This window comes from Lissotriton helveticus, chromosome 2_1, assembly GCF_964261635.1.
Source record: "Lissotriton helveticus chromosome 2_1, aLisHel1.1, whole genome shotgun sequence".
Classification (NCBI taxonomy): Eukaryota; Metazoa; Chordata; class Amphibia; order Caudata; family Salamandridae; genus Lissotriton; species Lissotriton helveticus.
Genome location: NC_136059.1, coordinates 36,585,945 through 36,604,330, shown reverse-complemented (window position 1 = coordinate 36,604,330; position 18,386 = coordinate 36,585,945). Strand labels below are relative to the sequence as shown.

General features: G+C 49.0%; 1 protein-coding gene across 1 annotated transcript in view; it reads left to right on the top strand.

Annotated features, from left to right (window-relative positions):
* Positions 1-14,525, top strand: part of LOC144820048 (long-chain-fatty-acid--CoA ligase ACSBG2-like) — a 391,373-nt gene extending 376,848 nt beyond the window's left edge. The window contains exon 13 of the mRNA XM_078677703.1: positions 13,274-14,525. Coding sequence (XP_078533829.1) covers positions 13,274-13,350 — 77 coding nt within the window. The 3' untranslated portion in view covers positions 13,351-14,525. The remainder of the gene's footprint in view (positions 1-13,273) is intronic.
* Positions 14,526-18,386: the final 3,861 nt, after the last annotated feature.

Sequence of the window (18,386 nt, the reverse complement as noted above, 5' to 3'; positions counted from 1 at the left end):
ATTTACTATTTCTAACTCCACATCTACATACCTTGAAGATATATATTTACACACACAAACACACACACCATGTAAGTACATATATGTGGAGGAAGGTATAGAAAATCTATACTCATTTACTTGTCAATATTGTGGATGCAATATTCTATCCTTAGTATTCTGGTATTGATATTCCGGTGCGCACCATGTGATTCTGTTCGAAAGAATATTTGGATTTTTTAAAGATACATATTAAAGCACATTCAGTCACCTTTCCACAGTTCAACTAATTACTATCAATTAGATGGTATTTAAAGTGGAAGGGTGTAAAGTCTGACTAGCAACTTAGTGTATGTTCTAAACTGTTCAAGCTTTGTCCAATGCAAACCGTATCAAGTTATTATTATTATTTTTTAACCAGCTGACCTCAGATCAGAGCCATCCCTCCCACACCTATTACCTTAGGCCGTGAATATGCAGTCTCCACACTCACATTTGTTTTGCTGGAGGATGTTCTACCTGGGACATTCTGCATCAGGAAATCATCTCACCTGGAAGGCCCGAAAGGTTAAACCTTACCTCATGTAAATTTAGGAAACCTCATCTACTTCATAAAGTGTGGTGTTTCCTAATTCCAATCAACTTCGTAAGTGAATTTTTAATTCAACTCGCCACTAATTTAACATTTTATAGAGAGCTTGGAGCGGATCCATGAAGAACATTTTGGGAAATTAGTGGCAAACTGTTTAAAACATTTTACGGCTGCAGCAGTGTTGAGAACTAGATACCTTAATTATGGTTTCTAAAATGTTTGGTCCTAGGGGATGGGTCCTCAGCGTAATGACACAGGGTTTTGAGTTACTAAACCCTTTTTGAAAGATGAATATTCTGTTAGTGCAGCACTCTGTGACATTGCAGGCTATATTGAATCCTTTCAGACTGACAGCACTGCTGGTTTGGATACATGAAGCCCTCTGTAGCAAGCAGATCAACCTATCAAAATATCTGCCTAGGGCAAACAAAATAAAGATCTCTCTAGCAGCAATCGCACTAGTCTACATTTCACAGCAGGCCAATGTAGGCTGAAACAATGTCAATCAAATGTAAGTTGTACCTGACGTGCTGACTCTGCCCAGTATAATAGGCTGATCAAAGCACTAAGCCATTTTGGAATCTGGGGTTCCGTGATTGGACGCTACTTCTGAATGGCTAAGTGGTGACAGCCTCACATGTATGAATTGGAAAGGTCATGAAAGTTGCTGGCTTAAGAACAGCATGACTCAATGCAGTATACAGATGTGCAATCTTTTCATTCAGCAAATTCCTGTTCTATATGTGCGTGTGTATGTATGTATATATATACATATATATATATTTTTTTTCCACTGAAAAAACCATAGGTTTTAGGGACGTTGTAGTTAGTTGGACATTTCACTCATACAAAATGATAGGAATTCCCCTGTTATAGTTAGTTGAGCTAACTATAACTCGCGCCCCCACAATGCCCTGCTGATGACGTCACATAATACATCATTCATGACATGGTCAGTGACATCACTGATGACATCACTGATGACATCTCAAATGACATCACTGATGATATCATCCAGTGAATGTGTGTTTCTATAAAATGTAAATATGTTTTATATATATATTCCAAGGTGTATTAAAGAATGAATGGGTGTACAAGAGTCAGGATGGATGGTTAAGTAGGGTTCTGACTGACTGTATAACTGAGTGATTAATTGTGTCTTGCTTAATGTATGTGTTAGAGACTGATACAGACATTCACACAGTTTAGGTTGTCAGTTGGTGTGTAAGTGGTTGCATGGTTCGGTTAGCAGCTAAATGAGGATCTATATGAGCTATTGATTGCTTGTCTGAGTATCTGTATGGGTGCCTGATTGTGTGGGTGGCTGGGGGGTGTGAGTCTGTGCATAGATGTGTGAGTGGATAATGCACTGGGTATAAGTGTTCAAGACTGTATCTGTGAAGAGCTGTATGGCTGCGTAAGTGTGTGTATGAGTGTCTTGCTGAGTGATTTGATGCCTCAGTGGTACATGTGAGTAACTGCATATGTGAAAGGCAGTATATATGAGTATTGGACTGTATACATGACTATATGTGAGAGTGAGTGATTGTGAGAGTGCCTGTATGGATCAGTGTGTGCTTATATTAGTTATTAGAGTGTAAGTATGTGTTGGTATATGTTTAAATAAGTGAGGTGATATGTGTATAACTGTTCAGGTGAGTAAATAAAAGTGTGATTCATTATTTACATTACTGACTAGGTGTGTGAATAACTCTATGAATGAAAGGCCGTGTGTGAGTGTCTATATAGATATGTGACTGGATATGATAATGCTGTATTGATGGCTGAGTGTATGTATGAGTGACTGTATGGGTGAATGAATGGATGTGTGTGTAGGCCTAGGAATTAGTGAGTGGATATGTACTAACTGGTATTGGAGTGTTCACGGTTTCGAATATTATAGTCTGTATTTTAGAGTGGGTGTATCAAGTGTTATATTAGGGTCTGATGAGGTGCATCAGATTTTCATGTGAGTGATGTCATCAGTGATGTCAACAGTGATGTCACTGACCATGTCATGAATGATATAATATGTGACATCATGAGCAACGCATTGCGGGGGCGCGAGTTATAGTTAGCTCAACTAACTATAACAGGGGAATTTCCTATGGTTTTTTCAGTGAATTTCAATGGTTTTTTAAATGCTAATTTCTAACTATAACGTGCCTGAAACCTATGGTTTTTTCAGTGAATTTCAAAGTTTTTTAAATGGTAATTTCTAATTGTAATGTTCATTAAACCTTTTTTTTTTTAATTATCATCCCATTCTCAACCTGATGAAAACTGCAAATCTCACCAGTTTTTCATCTATACCTTCCGCCCCAAAAAAATCGCCACAAATGATACCCACAACTAACGATAATGATATGCAAAGTAAGCGTTCCTGTGGAAAATAAAAAATAAAACACCACTTCCCCATATTTTCAACTACCAGCCAAATCTGTAATGCGATCCAAAAACAGGCGATAGGCCGAGTTACCAGTAAAAAATTAATATAAACCTTTAACTGGTGTAAGGAGGTCGACTATCTACTGTGTGAATTGGAGCCAACTCACAGCCACATCTAAAGACCAACACGTGATAGAGCTACTGATCATGCAGCTCCGACACCCAACAAGGCCACAACACCCAGCGCTACCACCACCAGAACCTCCGCCCCGGACCACATCCCCTACTACCACCAAGGCAGCGCAAAAACAGGACAACGGACCTTTCCAAAATGCCATGGCGCCTCAACCGCACAATAGCTGAATGTCATGAGTTGTGGCAACCAAGTATGTGTGAAGGATGCAAGTCGCCCATCAATAATAATGCACACAATGCCAAGTGAACCAGTGATATGCTGCTCAGACCTCACTTTGCAAAGCACAAACCTCTCCATGTGAAGATATAGTATTGATACTCGTAGTGTAGTGTACAGTGGACGCAACCATGTTACCTCACACAATTGGGAAGATCTTGGTCATGTAGCTGTGTTGTCCCCCCTGGAAACGGAAGCAGAGTGGGCTGGTCCAACGTACACCACTCCAGCGTAGGAGGATGAAGAAATACGCCAGTCCCTGGTTCACTTGTGGGAAGTCCAACAAGTCTGCAGAGTGACGACCCTCATCTTGCCACGTGGCTGCTGCCATGACCGCTGGCCTCGTCGACACAGGCCCCCTGGGAACCCAGCGGCACAGTTCCGCAGACTTATGTCAGTCCCGAATACTGCCTTCGATCTACACTGCGGACAGCAGGGCTCATAATTCAGATGCAGTTGCGATTGTAGATGATGCAGTCCAGTATGCAAGACACATTGCTACCAATTCGGCCCGCACTGACCACGCATGATCGCAGACCATGCACACCCTGAGTGCTTCAGGTGCTACTTGCTCACTGCACCACAAGTCATCGCCACGTGGCCTTATCAAGGCAGAATTAATTAGACAAAAGACATTGCTCCCACTGCGGCCCGCCGGTACCACGTATCATCGCAAGGTACACGCACGCTGAGTGCTTCAGGTGCTACTAACTCACTGCACCACAAGTCATTGCCACGTGGCCTTATTAAGGCAGAATTCATTAGACAAAATACATTGCTCCCAGTGCGGCCCGCCGGGACCACGTATCATCGCAGGGTGCACACACGCTGAGTGCTCCAGGTACCACTAACTGCGCAGCTCAACTCAACGCCACGTGGCTGTGCGCCCATCCTGACCGCTGCCTCCGGCCTACACTGTGGTTACCACGGTTCACAATTATAGATTAGTAGCGACGCAAATTGTGTAAGAGACTATAATGGGTTAAGAAGAGCAAATACTCCCAATCTGTGCAGCTCAATTCAACGTCACGTACCTGTGGGCCTTTGCTGACTGCTGCCTACACTGTGGAAGATCGGCGACATATGGTGCCAACTAACCCTGTTCAACACAAGCCGATCCCACATGTGTAACTGGTTCCTGAGTCCTGAATGACAGCGACGCCATCTTTGTAGCATCGACCATAGCACCAGACCCCCTTCGATCAATGAGGAGAATTTCCATATGGAAGGCCGGTGACACGTGGTGCCACTGAACCTGCACTACGCAGGCGGGTGGGGCCACCAACGTATGCACGTGGCTGTGGGCCCTTGCTCACCGCTGCTTCCTGCCTACACAGTGGAAGACCGGCGACAATAAATGTACTTGATTTTCTTAAAGGGTTAAAAAAGGAATTAGATTTTATTCTCTGAGAGATTACTTCTGGGGATTTATGGAGTGACTTCCTTGCTGAAACTTCAACCATGCCTGAAAGTTGTACTTGGGTTTGAGATTGCAGGGTTTAGCTTGTCAACATCTCTTCCACTGGTGTTGAAGATCTCAAGAGTGGTGTTGTTGCAAATAGAAATACTGCTAGTGCCAGGGCTCAGCCCAGGGGCCTGCACAGAAGACTAGCTCTGGCCCAGGCAGAAATCAGCTGCCTTGGCTGTACTTGTTGGGCAGGTGCTAGCCCATTCCTAGGAGTTCAGGGAACCATGGTACAGCTCCTGGCTAGCATGTCTTTCGTAGATGTACGTGGTGGCAGTGATAAGAAATATGGAAAGCTAGCTGCTCCAGTAGGATAAGTGGTCCTTAGATAGTGGTTTAAGTGATGTGTGCAACCCCTCAGTAGCCTCAAAAATAACAAACAAGCAAGCGAGTCATGAATGCGGCGGTGTCGGTGATGGTTAAGTCACTTAACTGTAAATGTTGTCCGTTTAGAAACAGCTGTAGATCCTTCCTTTCTCCCAAAGAGGCGAACCGGGTATCTATACTGCTGATTCTGGTTGGGAAAACAAGTGACAGCTCCGACTGTAAGGCTTGGAAAATTAAGTAATTTTGTTTATTTGTTGCTGAGGATTTCTGGTGTGAGGTTGAAACGTGTGAAAACTGAGATAGGAATTTTGGGAAACTGTGTTTTGGCAGTCGGCTTGCTTTCTGCGAATACTGCGGTGTCATAGATAAATGAGACCCAGATGTTAGATTGGAGTTCATGTGCTGGTGAGCTGGGATCTGACAGAGAGCCCATTTTGGCTCTGTTGCTCACAAATGCAGAGTTGAAAAACGAAACGGTTGGGTAGAAAAGGTTGAAAAAGCTTGAGTGAGCAAGAAAAAAGTCGGTCTTTTAATAGTTAAGAGGACACTCTTAGAACCCTCACCCAACTTTTGCACAAATTCTAAGAAAATCAAGTATATCTGTAAATCTTTCATAAATATACATTAGGCTTGATTCACAAAGATCAACTTAGACCAAAAGTCTAAGGGCCCGATTCACAAAGGTAAACTTACACTTTAGGTCTAAAATTAGACATCAGGGGGGGCGTGGCTTAGCGGGCGAAGATGGCGGTCGCAGCTTCGTAGAGCTCCCGCCGAGCCGGACATAATCCGATCACTTATCCTGGCCCCCGAGCCCACGCCGCAGTAAAACAGCGGGGCAAGTGTGTCTGACGGTGTTGGGAACCCTCCGGTGACACAAGCGGCGCTCCTAGGCTATCCGGTGCGGCTGAGTTGCTGGCGGAGGTGTCCGGCCTGGTCCCTAACAGCGAGGCCGGGGCCTCGATTTTGAAGCAACCGAGGAGGTGGGCTGGCTTGCGGGTCGGCCGCGCGGCTACCTGCCGGACCTTGGGGTGGCGGAGAGTCGGAAACGCCGTGGATGAGCGCCGGGCTGCCTCGCTAGCCACGGGGGAAGTAATCGGAGCGCAGCAGCCCCCTGGGGGACACAGAGACCTACATGGACATCGAGCAGCCGGGGCCTCGAGTTTCGCGATCCTAGAGCCGGCCCTGACTTTGGCTGCGGCGGATCAGTAGTGGAGCCTAGGCGGCTGTGACCCTGGTACATAACAATTGCAGGCTGTGAGTGACACTGCGGTGCTGCCCCTGGGAGCCTCCTTGTGGACCATTGAGGGATTTGGTATGTCGGGCCCTGCCCTGGGGCAATCTGCAGGCTGTCAGTGACTCCCCTGGGATCATCGTTTGGTGTGGTCGACTGTTGGGCTGTGGAGGAAGTTAATAGGAGCAAGTGAACCCGCAGCGCCCGGCAGACTGACGCAGAGTGGTCAGGCGCGGGTGGGCCACGAGACCACGGAGCTACGAGGCGGCCAGCACGGTGAGTGCGGACCAAGGCCTGGCTTGGGACTAATTCGTGTCACTGGGTCTGGATTGGCCAGTAGCCGGCCCAATACCGGTAGCCGAGGTGCCTCGGACACATACACCCAGGGGTAGAAGGTTCGCTGAGCTGACCTGTGTTGGACGTTCTTGGCCGTGCGTGGTGCCTGCGCCTGTGCGAATCCTCAACATATAGTGGCCCCGAGAATGCACGCGGCCATGACCAGGGGAGGTGGCGGTCCGTCCAAACAAGGGCCCATCGACAAATTTACCGGGCCCAGTGGAGGGTCCGGAGCATCAGGTGGTGGCAGTGGAGCGGGGCCGGACAACGCGGCGCTCATGGCGGCGATCACCCGGTCCAGGGACATGCTGGACGCGAAGATTGGGGCAGTAGGCGCGGATGTGACTCTGTTGCGCCAGGACCTACGGAATGCAGTGGAACGGATTACGGAGACAGAATCTAGGATTTCGGTGGTGGAAGACGATGTTGGGACCCTGAAACGTAAAATGGCGGCGATGGAACACACCCAAAAGAACCTTGCGCTCCGGGTGGAGGATGCTGAAGGACGCGCACGCAGAAACAACCTTTGCTTCGTAGGTTTTCCGGAGAGGTGTGAGAAAGACAATATGGCGCTGTTCCTATCCCAATGGCTGGAGAGTTGGCTCCCCTCGGGGGTTCTCTCCAACTGCTTTGTAATTGAACGTGCACATCGGGCCTTAACACAGAGGCCGCCGGAAGGTGAGCGTCCCAGACCTGTGATTGCCAGACTCTTGAATTATCACGACAGGGACGTTATCCTGCGGGAAGCGAGAACCAGGGTTGGTTGCACAAGCTGTGGTTCACGTTGGGCATGGAACGGATCCAGGCCACCCTCACGCATACCACTGACGCATTCCGCACCACTTGGCAACCGCTCCTGGCGTTGCTCTCCAGGGAATTCCACGAAATCACCTGCCCGAAATATCTTCGTATTCTAAGACTCACAGACTGCATTGTGGACCGAACGCAGCCAGAGGCACCCTGATACATTCTGATTCGCTACATCTCACACGATTACTATAGACGACTGGCGTACTGGTGGGGTGGGGGGGGGCGTTGGGGTTGGGTGTTTGGGGGGGAGGCGGGTTCTTAAGGCTGGCTTGTTTCCTTGTCACCCCGATTAGGGGATTCTTTAGACTTCCGGGCACCACATTACGTACGAGAATCGGTAGATCATGATCTTTCCCGACTACACTAAGCTAGTGCAGCAGCAACGCCATTCCTTCATAGCTGCCAAGGCCAAGTTGCGGGGTTTGAAAATTCAATATTCTCTGCTGTACCCGGCCCGCCTGCGGGTGGTTTATCAGTCCCGGACACACTTTTTCGATTCCCCTGAAGACGTCTTCAAATGGACTGACGAATCTGTGCGGATCAGGCCGCATGCTCAGCCAGGACTGAACCCGGGCGGCTCGAGAGGTTCGTCGCAGGAGCAGGAGGGCCAGCCGGCCCGGGGCGGACGACATCGGAGGTCCCGATCGCGGAAGAGATCCGCCTCCGCCAGCGCGGCACAAGATGGTGGAGCTGTAGAGTTTGATCACTCTGAGGACAATTCTTGAGACCCTGGGGAGGACTGCATTTCTCTACGGACGCTGTAGACTCGGACTGCCGGGGGTCCCACGGTCAGGTTTCATAATTTGGAAGCACTAACACTGCTTAAGTTGCTTGTTCTAAGGGGTGCTTTGACCATGTGCAGTATTGCGGATGGAGGTTCGGGAGGCAACTTGATAGGGGTTACCAACCTCCACACACGGTGGGAGTTGACTGGGGGGGGGCTGATTTTACTGTTTCTAAGGGGTGTTGGGATCCATTGGTATGGTTGGTCTTGGGTCCTCTGTTCTGGGCCCGGGGTCGCCCATGCCGCGACGGGTACTTCAGAGTTCTATGAGGTATAGGGGTGGAGGGTGTGGAGGGCAGGGGGTGGTGGGGGGAGAGGGATTGGGGATGGATTGGGCTGGGGGTCGAGCGGGGGTTGATGTTGTTGGGGGGTCCTGGGGTAGGTGGGAGGGACTGCACGTGTTGCTTACAGATGTACTGAGGAAGGTGCGGAGTGTGTGGGATTGTTGCAGAGGGCCTACTTAGTGGGTCCCACTTGACTATGGCTGAAATGTCTCATAGACTCCCCAGGGAGTCCCTATGAGTGATCACCTGGAATGTCAGGGGGATGCTTGACAAGATTAAACGAGGAGCAGTCTTGCGCTGGGGGAAGAGGGAGACCGCAGACGTGCTCTTGCTCCAAGAAACACACATGATGGGATCGAAGGTGCTTAGTCTGCAGAGGTTTGGCTATCAACAGGTCTTTCACGCCGGTTTTGCTAGGGGGTCCAGAGGTGTTGCTATCTTGGTACATCGCAGGGTGGCCTATGTCCACGAGAAGCAGTGGGCAGACCCACAGGGTCGCTATATTTTTGTCAAAGGAATGGTGGGCACTGAGCCGGTGGTTTTTGGAAGTGTCTACGCCCCCACCCTCTGCGGTGGGCCTTGTCCGAGAAGCTGTTTACGGTGTGGGAAGATATCCCGGAATCCTTGGCTGTGGTTGGGGGTGATTGGAATGAGGTGATGGATGTATGTATGGACCGTCAGAGGCGGCGGGAGACGCTTGCGGGGCCCCCTTCCCCCCCCTACCCGGTTACATGCTGTGGTTGAGGGGGTGGATGTGTGGCGACATATGCACCCCACAGTGCGCGAGTACACGTATGTATCTGCGGTACATGGCTCCTTCTCAAGACTAGATTATGTGTTTGTGCCCGGTGTCTGCTTGAGCAGGGTGCGGGAGGCAGAGATCTTACCAAGGGGGCTGTCTGATCATTCCCCAGTGTCAGTCAGAGTAGAACTCCTTAAGAAACGACAACTATTCCGATGGAGGATGTCCTCGTGGCATCTTCAGCAACCCAGCTATGTCCAACACCTGCAGGAGGCGATAGCCCATTACTGGCGGGAAAACCTAGTGGGTGATATTGACACCGTAGTGGTTTGGGAGGCAATGAAGCCCACTATACGGGGGGTGGACATCGCGTGGTGTGCTGCGGCCCGTCGAAGACGTCGGGAGACAATCACTGCAGCGGCCGCGCTGGTGGAAACCTTGGAACAGCGAAGCCGGGGAGGGGAGATGAAGTTGCGATACGGTTGCTTCTCCAGGCACAGCAGTCCTATGCATCTATATTGATAGATGAGGCTAAACAGGCATGGCTGGCCACACGGAGCAGGATATACCAGTGGGGAGATAAGTCCTGTACGATGCTCCATAGGCTATGCCAACGCAGTCTTCAACCGCTCACGCTGCCGGGCCTCACCGCTGAGGACGGAGTGGCAATTACGGACCCGGCCGAGCTGGCGACGAGTTTTGCCACCTATTTCAAGGCACAATATGCTCCGCGAGACTGTCTATCAGTAGACAAAGTAGCTAAATTCATAGACGACTTAACACCTAAGGCGGTCTCAGATGAGACCAGGAAGGCACTCGACGTTCCCCTTACAGCTGATGAACTGGGGGAGGCACTGGGACAACTTAATGCAGGGAAGGCACCCGGGCCGAGCGGCTACCCGTGTGAATTCTTTAAGAAATTCCAACTCCAACTAGGGTCCCATTACCGATGTGCACTTGAAACGGCACGAGCGCGTGGCAGGTTACCTTCTGACTGGCGCCATGCTGAGGTTGTGGTTTTTCAAAAGCCGGGTAGACCCCCTGACAGGCATGACTCATATCGCCCCATCTCTTTGCTCAATATTGAGGCTAAAATACTAGCAAAGGCCCTGGCGAACCGTCTACTCACCTATGTAACGGACCTGGTCCACCCGGATCAGGCCGGCTTTATGCCTCATAGGGCAACACGACACAACATCCGACGTGCACAGGCGGCGGTGGATGCCATGGGGGCCACGGGGGAACAGGCGGCTTTGCTACTGGCAGATATTAATAAAGCCTTTGACTCAGTTAGCTGGACGTACCTCCTTGCGCTCCTGCCTCGTCTCAATCTGGGCCCGGTGTTTCTGTCGTATATCAAACTGCTGTACACGGATATCACGGCTTCGGTGCGGGTCGCCGGGGCGATATCAGAAATGTTTCACATTGGGCGGGGGACCCGGCAGGGGTGCCCATTGTCCCCATACTTATTCGCCCTAGCCATGGAGCCTCTGGCCTCTTGGGTGCGCATAGACGCACAGATGCGGGGCTTCGTGTGGACCGAGAACCTTGTAGATAGAATTGCATTATATGCGGACGACGTCCTCTTCTTCCTTACTGACTTGCGTCGCTCGGGGCCCCGAGTCTTAGAAATTATGCGAATCTTTGGGGAAGTTTCGGGCCTTTATCTAAATCTATGCAAATCCCCCATGTGGGTACTGGGGGGCGGAGCTGTGACAGATCCCTGGGCGTCAGGATTGCAGGTGGCGACCGGAGGATTGAAATATCTGGGGGTGTTCCTGTCGGAATCGGTGACCATTGCCTGGGAACGCAACATAGTGCCTGTGTGGGAGAGGGTTCAGGCGGATGTTAAAACGTGGTCTCGGATGCCACTAACTATCTTCGGTCGATCCGCGATTTTCAAAATGGTGGCGCTTCCGCGCCTCTTATACCAATTGCAGAACTATCCCCACCCCATCACTCCCCAGTGGTTTCGACAGGTCAACTCTGTTTTAGGCCGTTTCCTGTGGGCTGGGGGAGCTGCCAGGGTGGCGCTGCGGACATGGTTCTTATCCACGTATTGTGGTGGCTTGGCCACCTCAGATCTACTGTCCTATTATCAAGCCTCCCAACTACTAATACTTAATGAATGTTGGTATGGCGACAGAGGGGACCCAGCGTATGCCCTGGAGCGCTCACTGATGGGGAACAATACACTGCACACGATTCTTTACTCAGCCCGGCTGCGGCGGACATTGCCATGCGTCACGGAAATTGTCTTTGCTGTGTGGGGACAGGCGTTGCGTCGCATGGGCTGGTGGGGTAGACTAACGGCGGAAACGCCGCTGTGGAACAATGGACGACTCCCCGGGCTGTCCACGCTGCCGGGGTTCGATGGCTGGGATGCAATTGGGATCTCGCTGTTGGGACATGTAATGTCCGGGGTCACTCTCAAATCGTTCCAGGAGCTTAGAACTGAGTTCCACATGCCCCAGACCCAATTCTTTCGCTATTTACAGTTTCGTCATGCACTAACACCCAGTATTGCTAACCTGGAATCGCTCCCTGAATTTAGCCCAGTTGAAGCGAAGGTCTTCATGGGAGACCTTGGAGATAGGAAGGTCTCCCGTCTTTACCAAACGATGGTCACTCATTGCTCCTCCACCCTGCTTCCCCTGAGGGCGGCCTGGGAGGCAGATGTTGGTCCCCTAGACGAAGATGATTGGAGGGAAGCCCTGGAATCCCCACGGGGGACTGCAATTGCAATGCGGCTTAGGTTAATTCAATTCAAGTATCTCCATAGGGCCTATTACACCCGAGAGCGGCTGTGGAAGGCGGGACTGATTGAGTCACCGGAATGTCTGCGATGTGGGGCTGCAACGGGTACACTGCTGCATACGGTATGGTCGTGTCCTAGACTGATTGGTTTCTGGAGGGGTGTATGGAGCTGCCTGTCTGAAGTTCTGGGATGGGACCTTCCACGCACTCATCGATTAGGGTTGCTGCACATACTTGAGGGTGTTGGTGGGAACATATATAAACGCCACTTATTGTTGCTGGGGCTTGTAGTTGCCAAAAGGGACCTGGCCCGAGCATGGAAGGGAGAGCGAGCCCCCCCCCCCCTGTGTGCATGGAAGGCCGGACTGGACTACTCTATGGGGCTAGAACGACCGGTGTTTGAAGCGAGAGGATGCCCCCGTAAGCACTTTAAGATCTGGAAGCGGTGGGCAGACTATAGGGGGTTGACATTGGATCCCCCGGTGGAACAAGAAGATGATATATAGGTGGAGGTTGCCGTACGGGCCTGTGAACTGTGTCATACCTATCACACTACGACCTAGTACCGAATGTTTTCTCTACACACGTGCACGGGGTTAGGGAGGGATAAGGGGTGGGTAGTAAGGTAGTTGGGTAATGGGAGTTGTTGGCGTTAGGGGTGGGGGAGGGGGTTACTCTTCTTGGTTTTTCTCCTATTCTTGATTGGACATTGTTCTTACGATGTAAACTGTACCAAGATGCTTGGTGGTGATCTCCTGACTGCGGGGAGCCACGTCTCTTATCCTGCTTAAATCAATCAATAACATTTGTTGTGAAAAAAAAAATTAGACAGGTCTAAACTTCGACTTTTGGTTTAACTTTAGTTGTAGCAAAGTTAGACTTTTTGATCTAGGTTTAGACTAAAAGTCTAACTAAAACCAAAAGTGTAACTCTCCTAGTTGTAAAGTTAGACGTTTGGTCTAAGTTTAGACCAAACGTCTAATTTTACTACTAGGAGAGTTAGTCGTTTGGTCTAGGTTTACCTTTGTGAATTAGGCCCATTGAGTTTGGGTTAAAAATAATCCTGTGAAAGTGGCTTGGCATTTGGGGAGCGCTTGAGTGAGAAAGATTTGTGGCTGCAATGGGGGAGTTGCTTGCTCATGTTTCTCTGTCTTCTCCCGCAGGGCCCACATTGAAACTGAAGCGACCTTTCGTCTTGAAGATGTACGAAGAGGAGATTGAGAACTTCTACAAAGACTGAAGCAAAGGGCTCTTATTGGACTAGAAATAGATTGACCCTGCGTACACCTACTCCATAAAGCTGAAGAGAACAGAGACAAATTGGAACCTTACTTTCTTTTCCTAAAACACTTCCCCTTTGTGAAGATTCTACTTCCAGGTCTTCCTCTCAGCCGTCCAGGGAGGTGCTTCGGTTCCATTATCTGCTCTTGGATGCCAGGAGGCACTTCATAATGATCTTGTGACTTTGCATTACACCTCACAATTGTTGTGAACAAGGCACTACACTGGGAAGCGATAGAAATGCACACAGTTTGCCTTTTATTTTTTAACTTACTAATAAGCATGACTTAGTAGCGTGGATCTCCCACCTGATCGCTCCTGTTAAAACAATGGTTTTTTCTATACAGGTGTCACAAAAAGCATGGTTTCAGTCTTGAGGAGTCAACACTACTTTTCCTTGGCTAATGAACAAAAATCCAAATGGCTTATCTTTTTGTTGTTGGGTCGCACAAAAGTCTCCTGGCTACTGCAGCTTTAAAACTTAAGGTTGAAGATTAAGTGTGTGTGAAAAAAAAAAAAAGTTCCTGTATGGAAAGGGGGCATGGAACATGTAGAGTGCATGGGTTTACCTGAAGGTCTGTTAGGTTTTCATAGCAGGGAATGGCTTCTCTTCCATCTCATAACCACCTCCAGTCACTATCACCACCCCAGATCCTATACAGTCACGACTGGAGGACGGTGCACTTTGCATCCCGGACTTTGAATTGACCTTTTCATACATTCAATTTCTGGAGCTGGTAAAAAAAAATATGTCCGGGCAGTGGAGCAGTTGGTTTGCAGAGTCACAGTGTGGTGCATTAATATATGTACAAAACATTTGAATAATTAATAATCTACCGGTTAAATGCTTTATATACACCTTTCAAAGACAGTTCACAAGCCTCAAAGTAATCGATCCAATACAGCGGACTGGCATTCACTGCGAGCCGGATTGTAGACCCCTCATTGATCACTGAACATCAGCTGGAGGGGCATTCTTAAGCCAATCCGAGTCCACTTTTCTGTATCAGTCTGCCATTTTCCAGCTGTACGGTGCAACGAGATGGATGGCTTTATGGTGCTCATAATAAATTTAGCACATCTCACGTCTGTGGAGCACTAGCATTGACTCATAAAATTGAAAAACAGGTGGTATGATGGATTTTGTAATAAACCAGTGAGTACCCAAATGTTCCTTTCCTGTGTGGCTTCTTCATTCTGATAAGTTTGCCTATACACTAGTGATACTTCTAAGTCTCTCCTATTTCCAAACTACAGAATCTCTATAAACTTAACACTCTTCAGAGTCCATGACCAGGCTACATTTCAGTGGATTCCTGGAATTCTGATCCATGCTAAACCTAGGCAGATGCCTTGTATTCTGAGGCTTTTAAGCGAAGTGCTGTCACAGTCCTTTTTCTGCTGAGCAGCAGGATCCTGTTTACTGTAAGGTTCTGTAAGGCACGTGCAGTAGTGATGGTTACTCTTGAGTAGGGTGCAGCAATGATGTGAATTATTTGATGCAAAAAGGGATGTTGGGCGTTCCATCTTCGGCTTTACAAAAGTCAGTTAAGATTACATGGTTTGTCCGGGGTAAGTGAAAAGAAATCTGTGGGTCTGTCTTTGTAATGGTGTTATGTAAGGCAGATTTGTACAGCGTACTATCACCTGGGGGGTATCCTGGCATTGAGCAGGTGTGAGTCAAGCCTGGGACTAGTGGGGCTTTTCGAAAGACCAGGGGGCATATTACCAACAAAGTGGCTAAAAGAGTGTTAGCCGCCTTGGCTTATCGCCTCTCTTCGCCACTTCGGAAACGCTAGGCTGCACCATATTACCAAGGATATGGTGCAGCCTAGCGTTTCCCCCTGCGATGGCGATAAATTTAACAACTTAACGCCAGCGCAGGCAGGGAAGGTTTGTTTATGTACAGGAAGGTGTTCCTTCCTGCACATAAACAAAGTTTAAATGCCATTTTGTAACTTCCATGTGTGCTGCTTCATGCAGCCATCATGTAAGTTACAAATTGGAATTTTTAAAAAGAGGTTTGTTTATGTACAGGAAGGGACACCTTCCTGTATATAAACAAACCTTGACATTTTGCTTTTTCCATGTGTGCTGCACAAGACAGCACACATGGAAAAAGCAAAACGAGGAGAAATGAAGCATTTCTCCTCGTTTCACCACCTTAAGAACAGGTCTTTCCTGTTCTTCAATTCGGCACTGCCACCTATTATCGCCTCTTTTGATAATAGGTGGCAGCGTCGAAGTGAATGGGTGTTGTGGTGGAACGCCCACCGCCACACCCACTGCACGCCCTCTTTCACTATGAGTTTATCGTGAAAGGGGCCCTATTACCATAAGTGGCTTGATAATATGCCCCCAGGTCTTTAGCTTATTTCAGAATTCAAGAAGAGAAGAGGAGGTTCTTATTTGTAGTGGCAGGTCGTTCCATGACTTGGGAGCAATGTGAGAAGGCTCAAACGCCAGATCTGGTTTTTCATATGCCTGGGATGTTTTCAAGTAGGTCTCGACAAGCAGGGGTGTTTGGGAGCTTTGTGAAAGCAGTCTTGGTTCAGTAATGCTAGACCAGTGTTATGTAGTGCCTTGAAAGTGTGCATGAGGAATCTGAATTGTGCTCATTTCTATATGGGAAGCCAGTAGAGCTCCTTTTTGTCCAGCTATAGCAACAGCAGCTCCGTTGTGTCTGCTACCAGATTGTCAATAACAAACATGATCATTTCGAGAAAACAGTAGAACAAAGGAAACAAGAAACAGGAAAACAAGCAAATGAGACTCCACTGAGGAGGAAAGAAGTCAAGCCCCAGAAGAGGGTGTAGCGGTATACAAGAGAGGCGTCTGCCATTTGCAAGAGACAGGCAATGTGTGCATACATGTCTTCTAGTGAGTAGGGGGTAGATGAGCCCATCTCCAGCTAGAACGGGGGTAGGTGGGCACAGCATACGCAGAAAGTGGCAGCCATGCGCTCCAATCAGCTCATGGAGAGGCGTAGTAATCGCATGGCCACTTAACCGAGTAGGCCCCATGCGGTGTATTGGTGGAAATCCGTTTCACGTGCATTTACAAGTCTTCCACAAGACGCATCTAGGTGAGATGTGAATTCAAGGTGGGCGTGTGCCATTTTTGATTTACACATTGAGTAATAAAATCTCCCATCACCCTCCTCTGGTGCAAGAGATTCCCTGAATTCAAAGCGCCTGAAGGGTGTGAACCTCCAGACGAGTCCATGTCAGAAGTCCACGGAGCCAACATTAATGGTCTGGTGGCACAGGGGATTTCCAGACCATGGCTGCCTGTTGTTTGAACAAAACAAAGGCAATATCAATGAATATGTGTTAGTGCTGGTCTCCCTTTCTACGAGGGCGCAGCCATAACTGAGACTAGGGTTGTGTTGGGGTGAAGCCAGTTCTGCCATTGTTGCAATTATCATGCTCCATGTTGGTTGCTATACTGGGCAATCCCACGCCGTATAATAAAATCATGCTTCCTTTAGTGCACATCGGGTGCAGGCAGAGCCATGTGTCTGGCACATACGCTTGATGCGGTGAGGAGCTAGGTAGGCTTGATGTATATGTTTAAACTTTGTAAACTTGGGGTTACAGGATACACCCTTAACTATCTGTAGGACCCAGGATCAGGCCCCGTCCATCAGGGTTTGCTGTAACACTGCATCCCAGCGGGCACGCACACCCATTGTGTGGTCCAATGGGGCCACATGAAGTGCAGTGAAGAAATTGGTGATGGCATATTTTGCCACCGGAGGATAAGAGTGCATGTAGTGCTTCTGAGGCGGGAGTATCCTCGTCTGATAGAGCTCCTTAATTTGTGGGGAGATGTGAGTGGGGTGTAAAAGGTTGAGAGTGGTTCTGGCTGCCAAGTTCTGAATGGTCTGCAGCTTTCTGGTGAGTTTTTTGGTGACCCAGGCAAAGAGGCATTTGATGCAGTCATGTTGAGTTTACTGTAGATCCTGAGGATCTAAATGTTATGTTATGTTAAAACCACACTTTTTGAGCGCACGGCTACCCAGGAAGGGTGTCCCGGCGCTTTAGCAAAGAGGCCTGAACAGAACCAAGAAACCCCAAAGGCGGATACACTATGGGCGCACAGGTTGTGCAGAGAAAAGGACGGTCTTCAGCTCCTTCCTGAAGGCCAGAAGATTATTGGCCTTGCGAAGTGAAAGAGGGAGCTCATTCCAAAAACGAGCCGCCATGGACTGAAAAGATCGACCACCCATCCGCACTCGTTTGATCGCTGGCACCACCACCTTAGCCAGATCCACCGATCTCAGCAGCCTCCGGGGAACGTAGAAAGCAATACGCTTCCTGAGGTAGGCAGGGCCCGTCGAATGGAGGGCTTTAAACGCCAACGTAAGGATTTTAAACCTGATTCTACACGGCAGTGGTAGCCAGTGCAGCCTGCCGCGCAACAGAGAGGCGCTAACTCTCCGCGGGAGGCCAAAAATTGCTCTGGCCGCTGAATTTTGGACCATTTGCAATCTGGACACGAGATATTTAGGCAGTCCAGCAAAAAGTGCGTTAGCATAATCTAAACGCGATCCCACAAGCGCTTGAACGATATTCTTGCGGTACTGTAGGGAGAGCAGTGGGAGAAATTTCCTCACCATCCTGAGGATGCCGAAACATTTCCCAGCTAAACTCGTGATGTGCGGACGAAAAGAAAGGTCGTCATCCAACACGACTCCCAAATTTTTTGCTTGGGAAGAAGGTTTCTCAGGGGGAAACATGTCCGGGGGCCACCACGACTTCCAACCAGGATCAGGGGCACAGCCAAAAAAGAGCAGCTCGGACTTGTCCGAGTTGCATTTCAAGCTCTGATGTTGAAACCATGCAAAGACTGCACTCAGACAGTCTTTGATTCTGCCGCCGTCAAAATCCTCTCCCTTACTGCAGGTAAACAGGAGCTGGGTGTCGTCAGCGTATGAAATGACCCGGGCTCCAAATGCTTCCGCGACCTTCGCCAGAGGGGCCATATAAATGT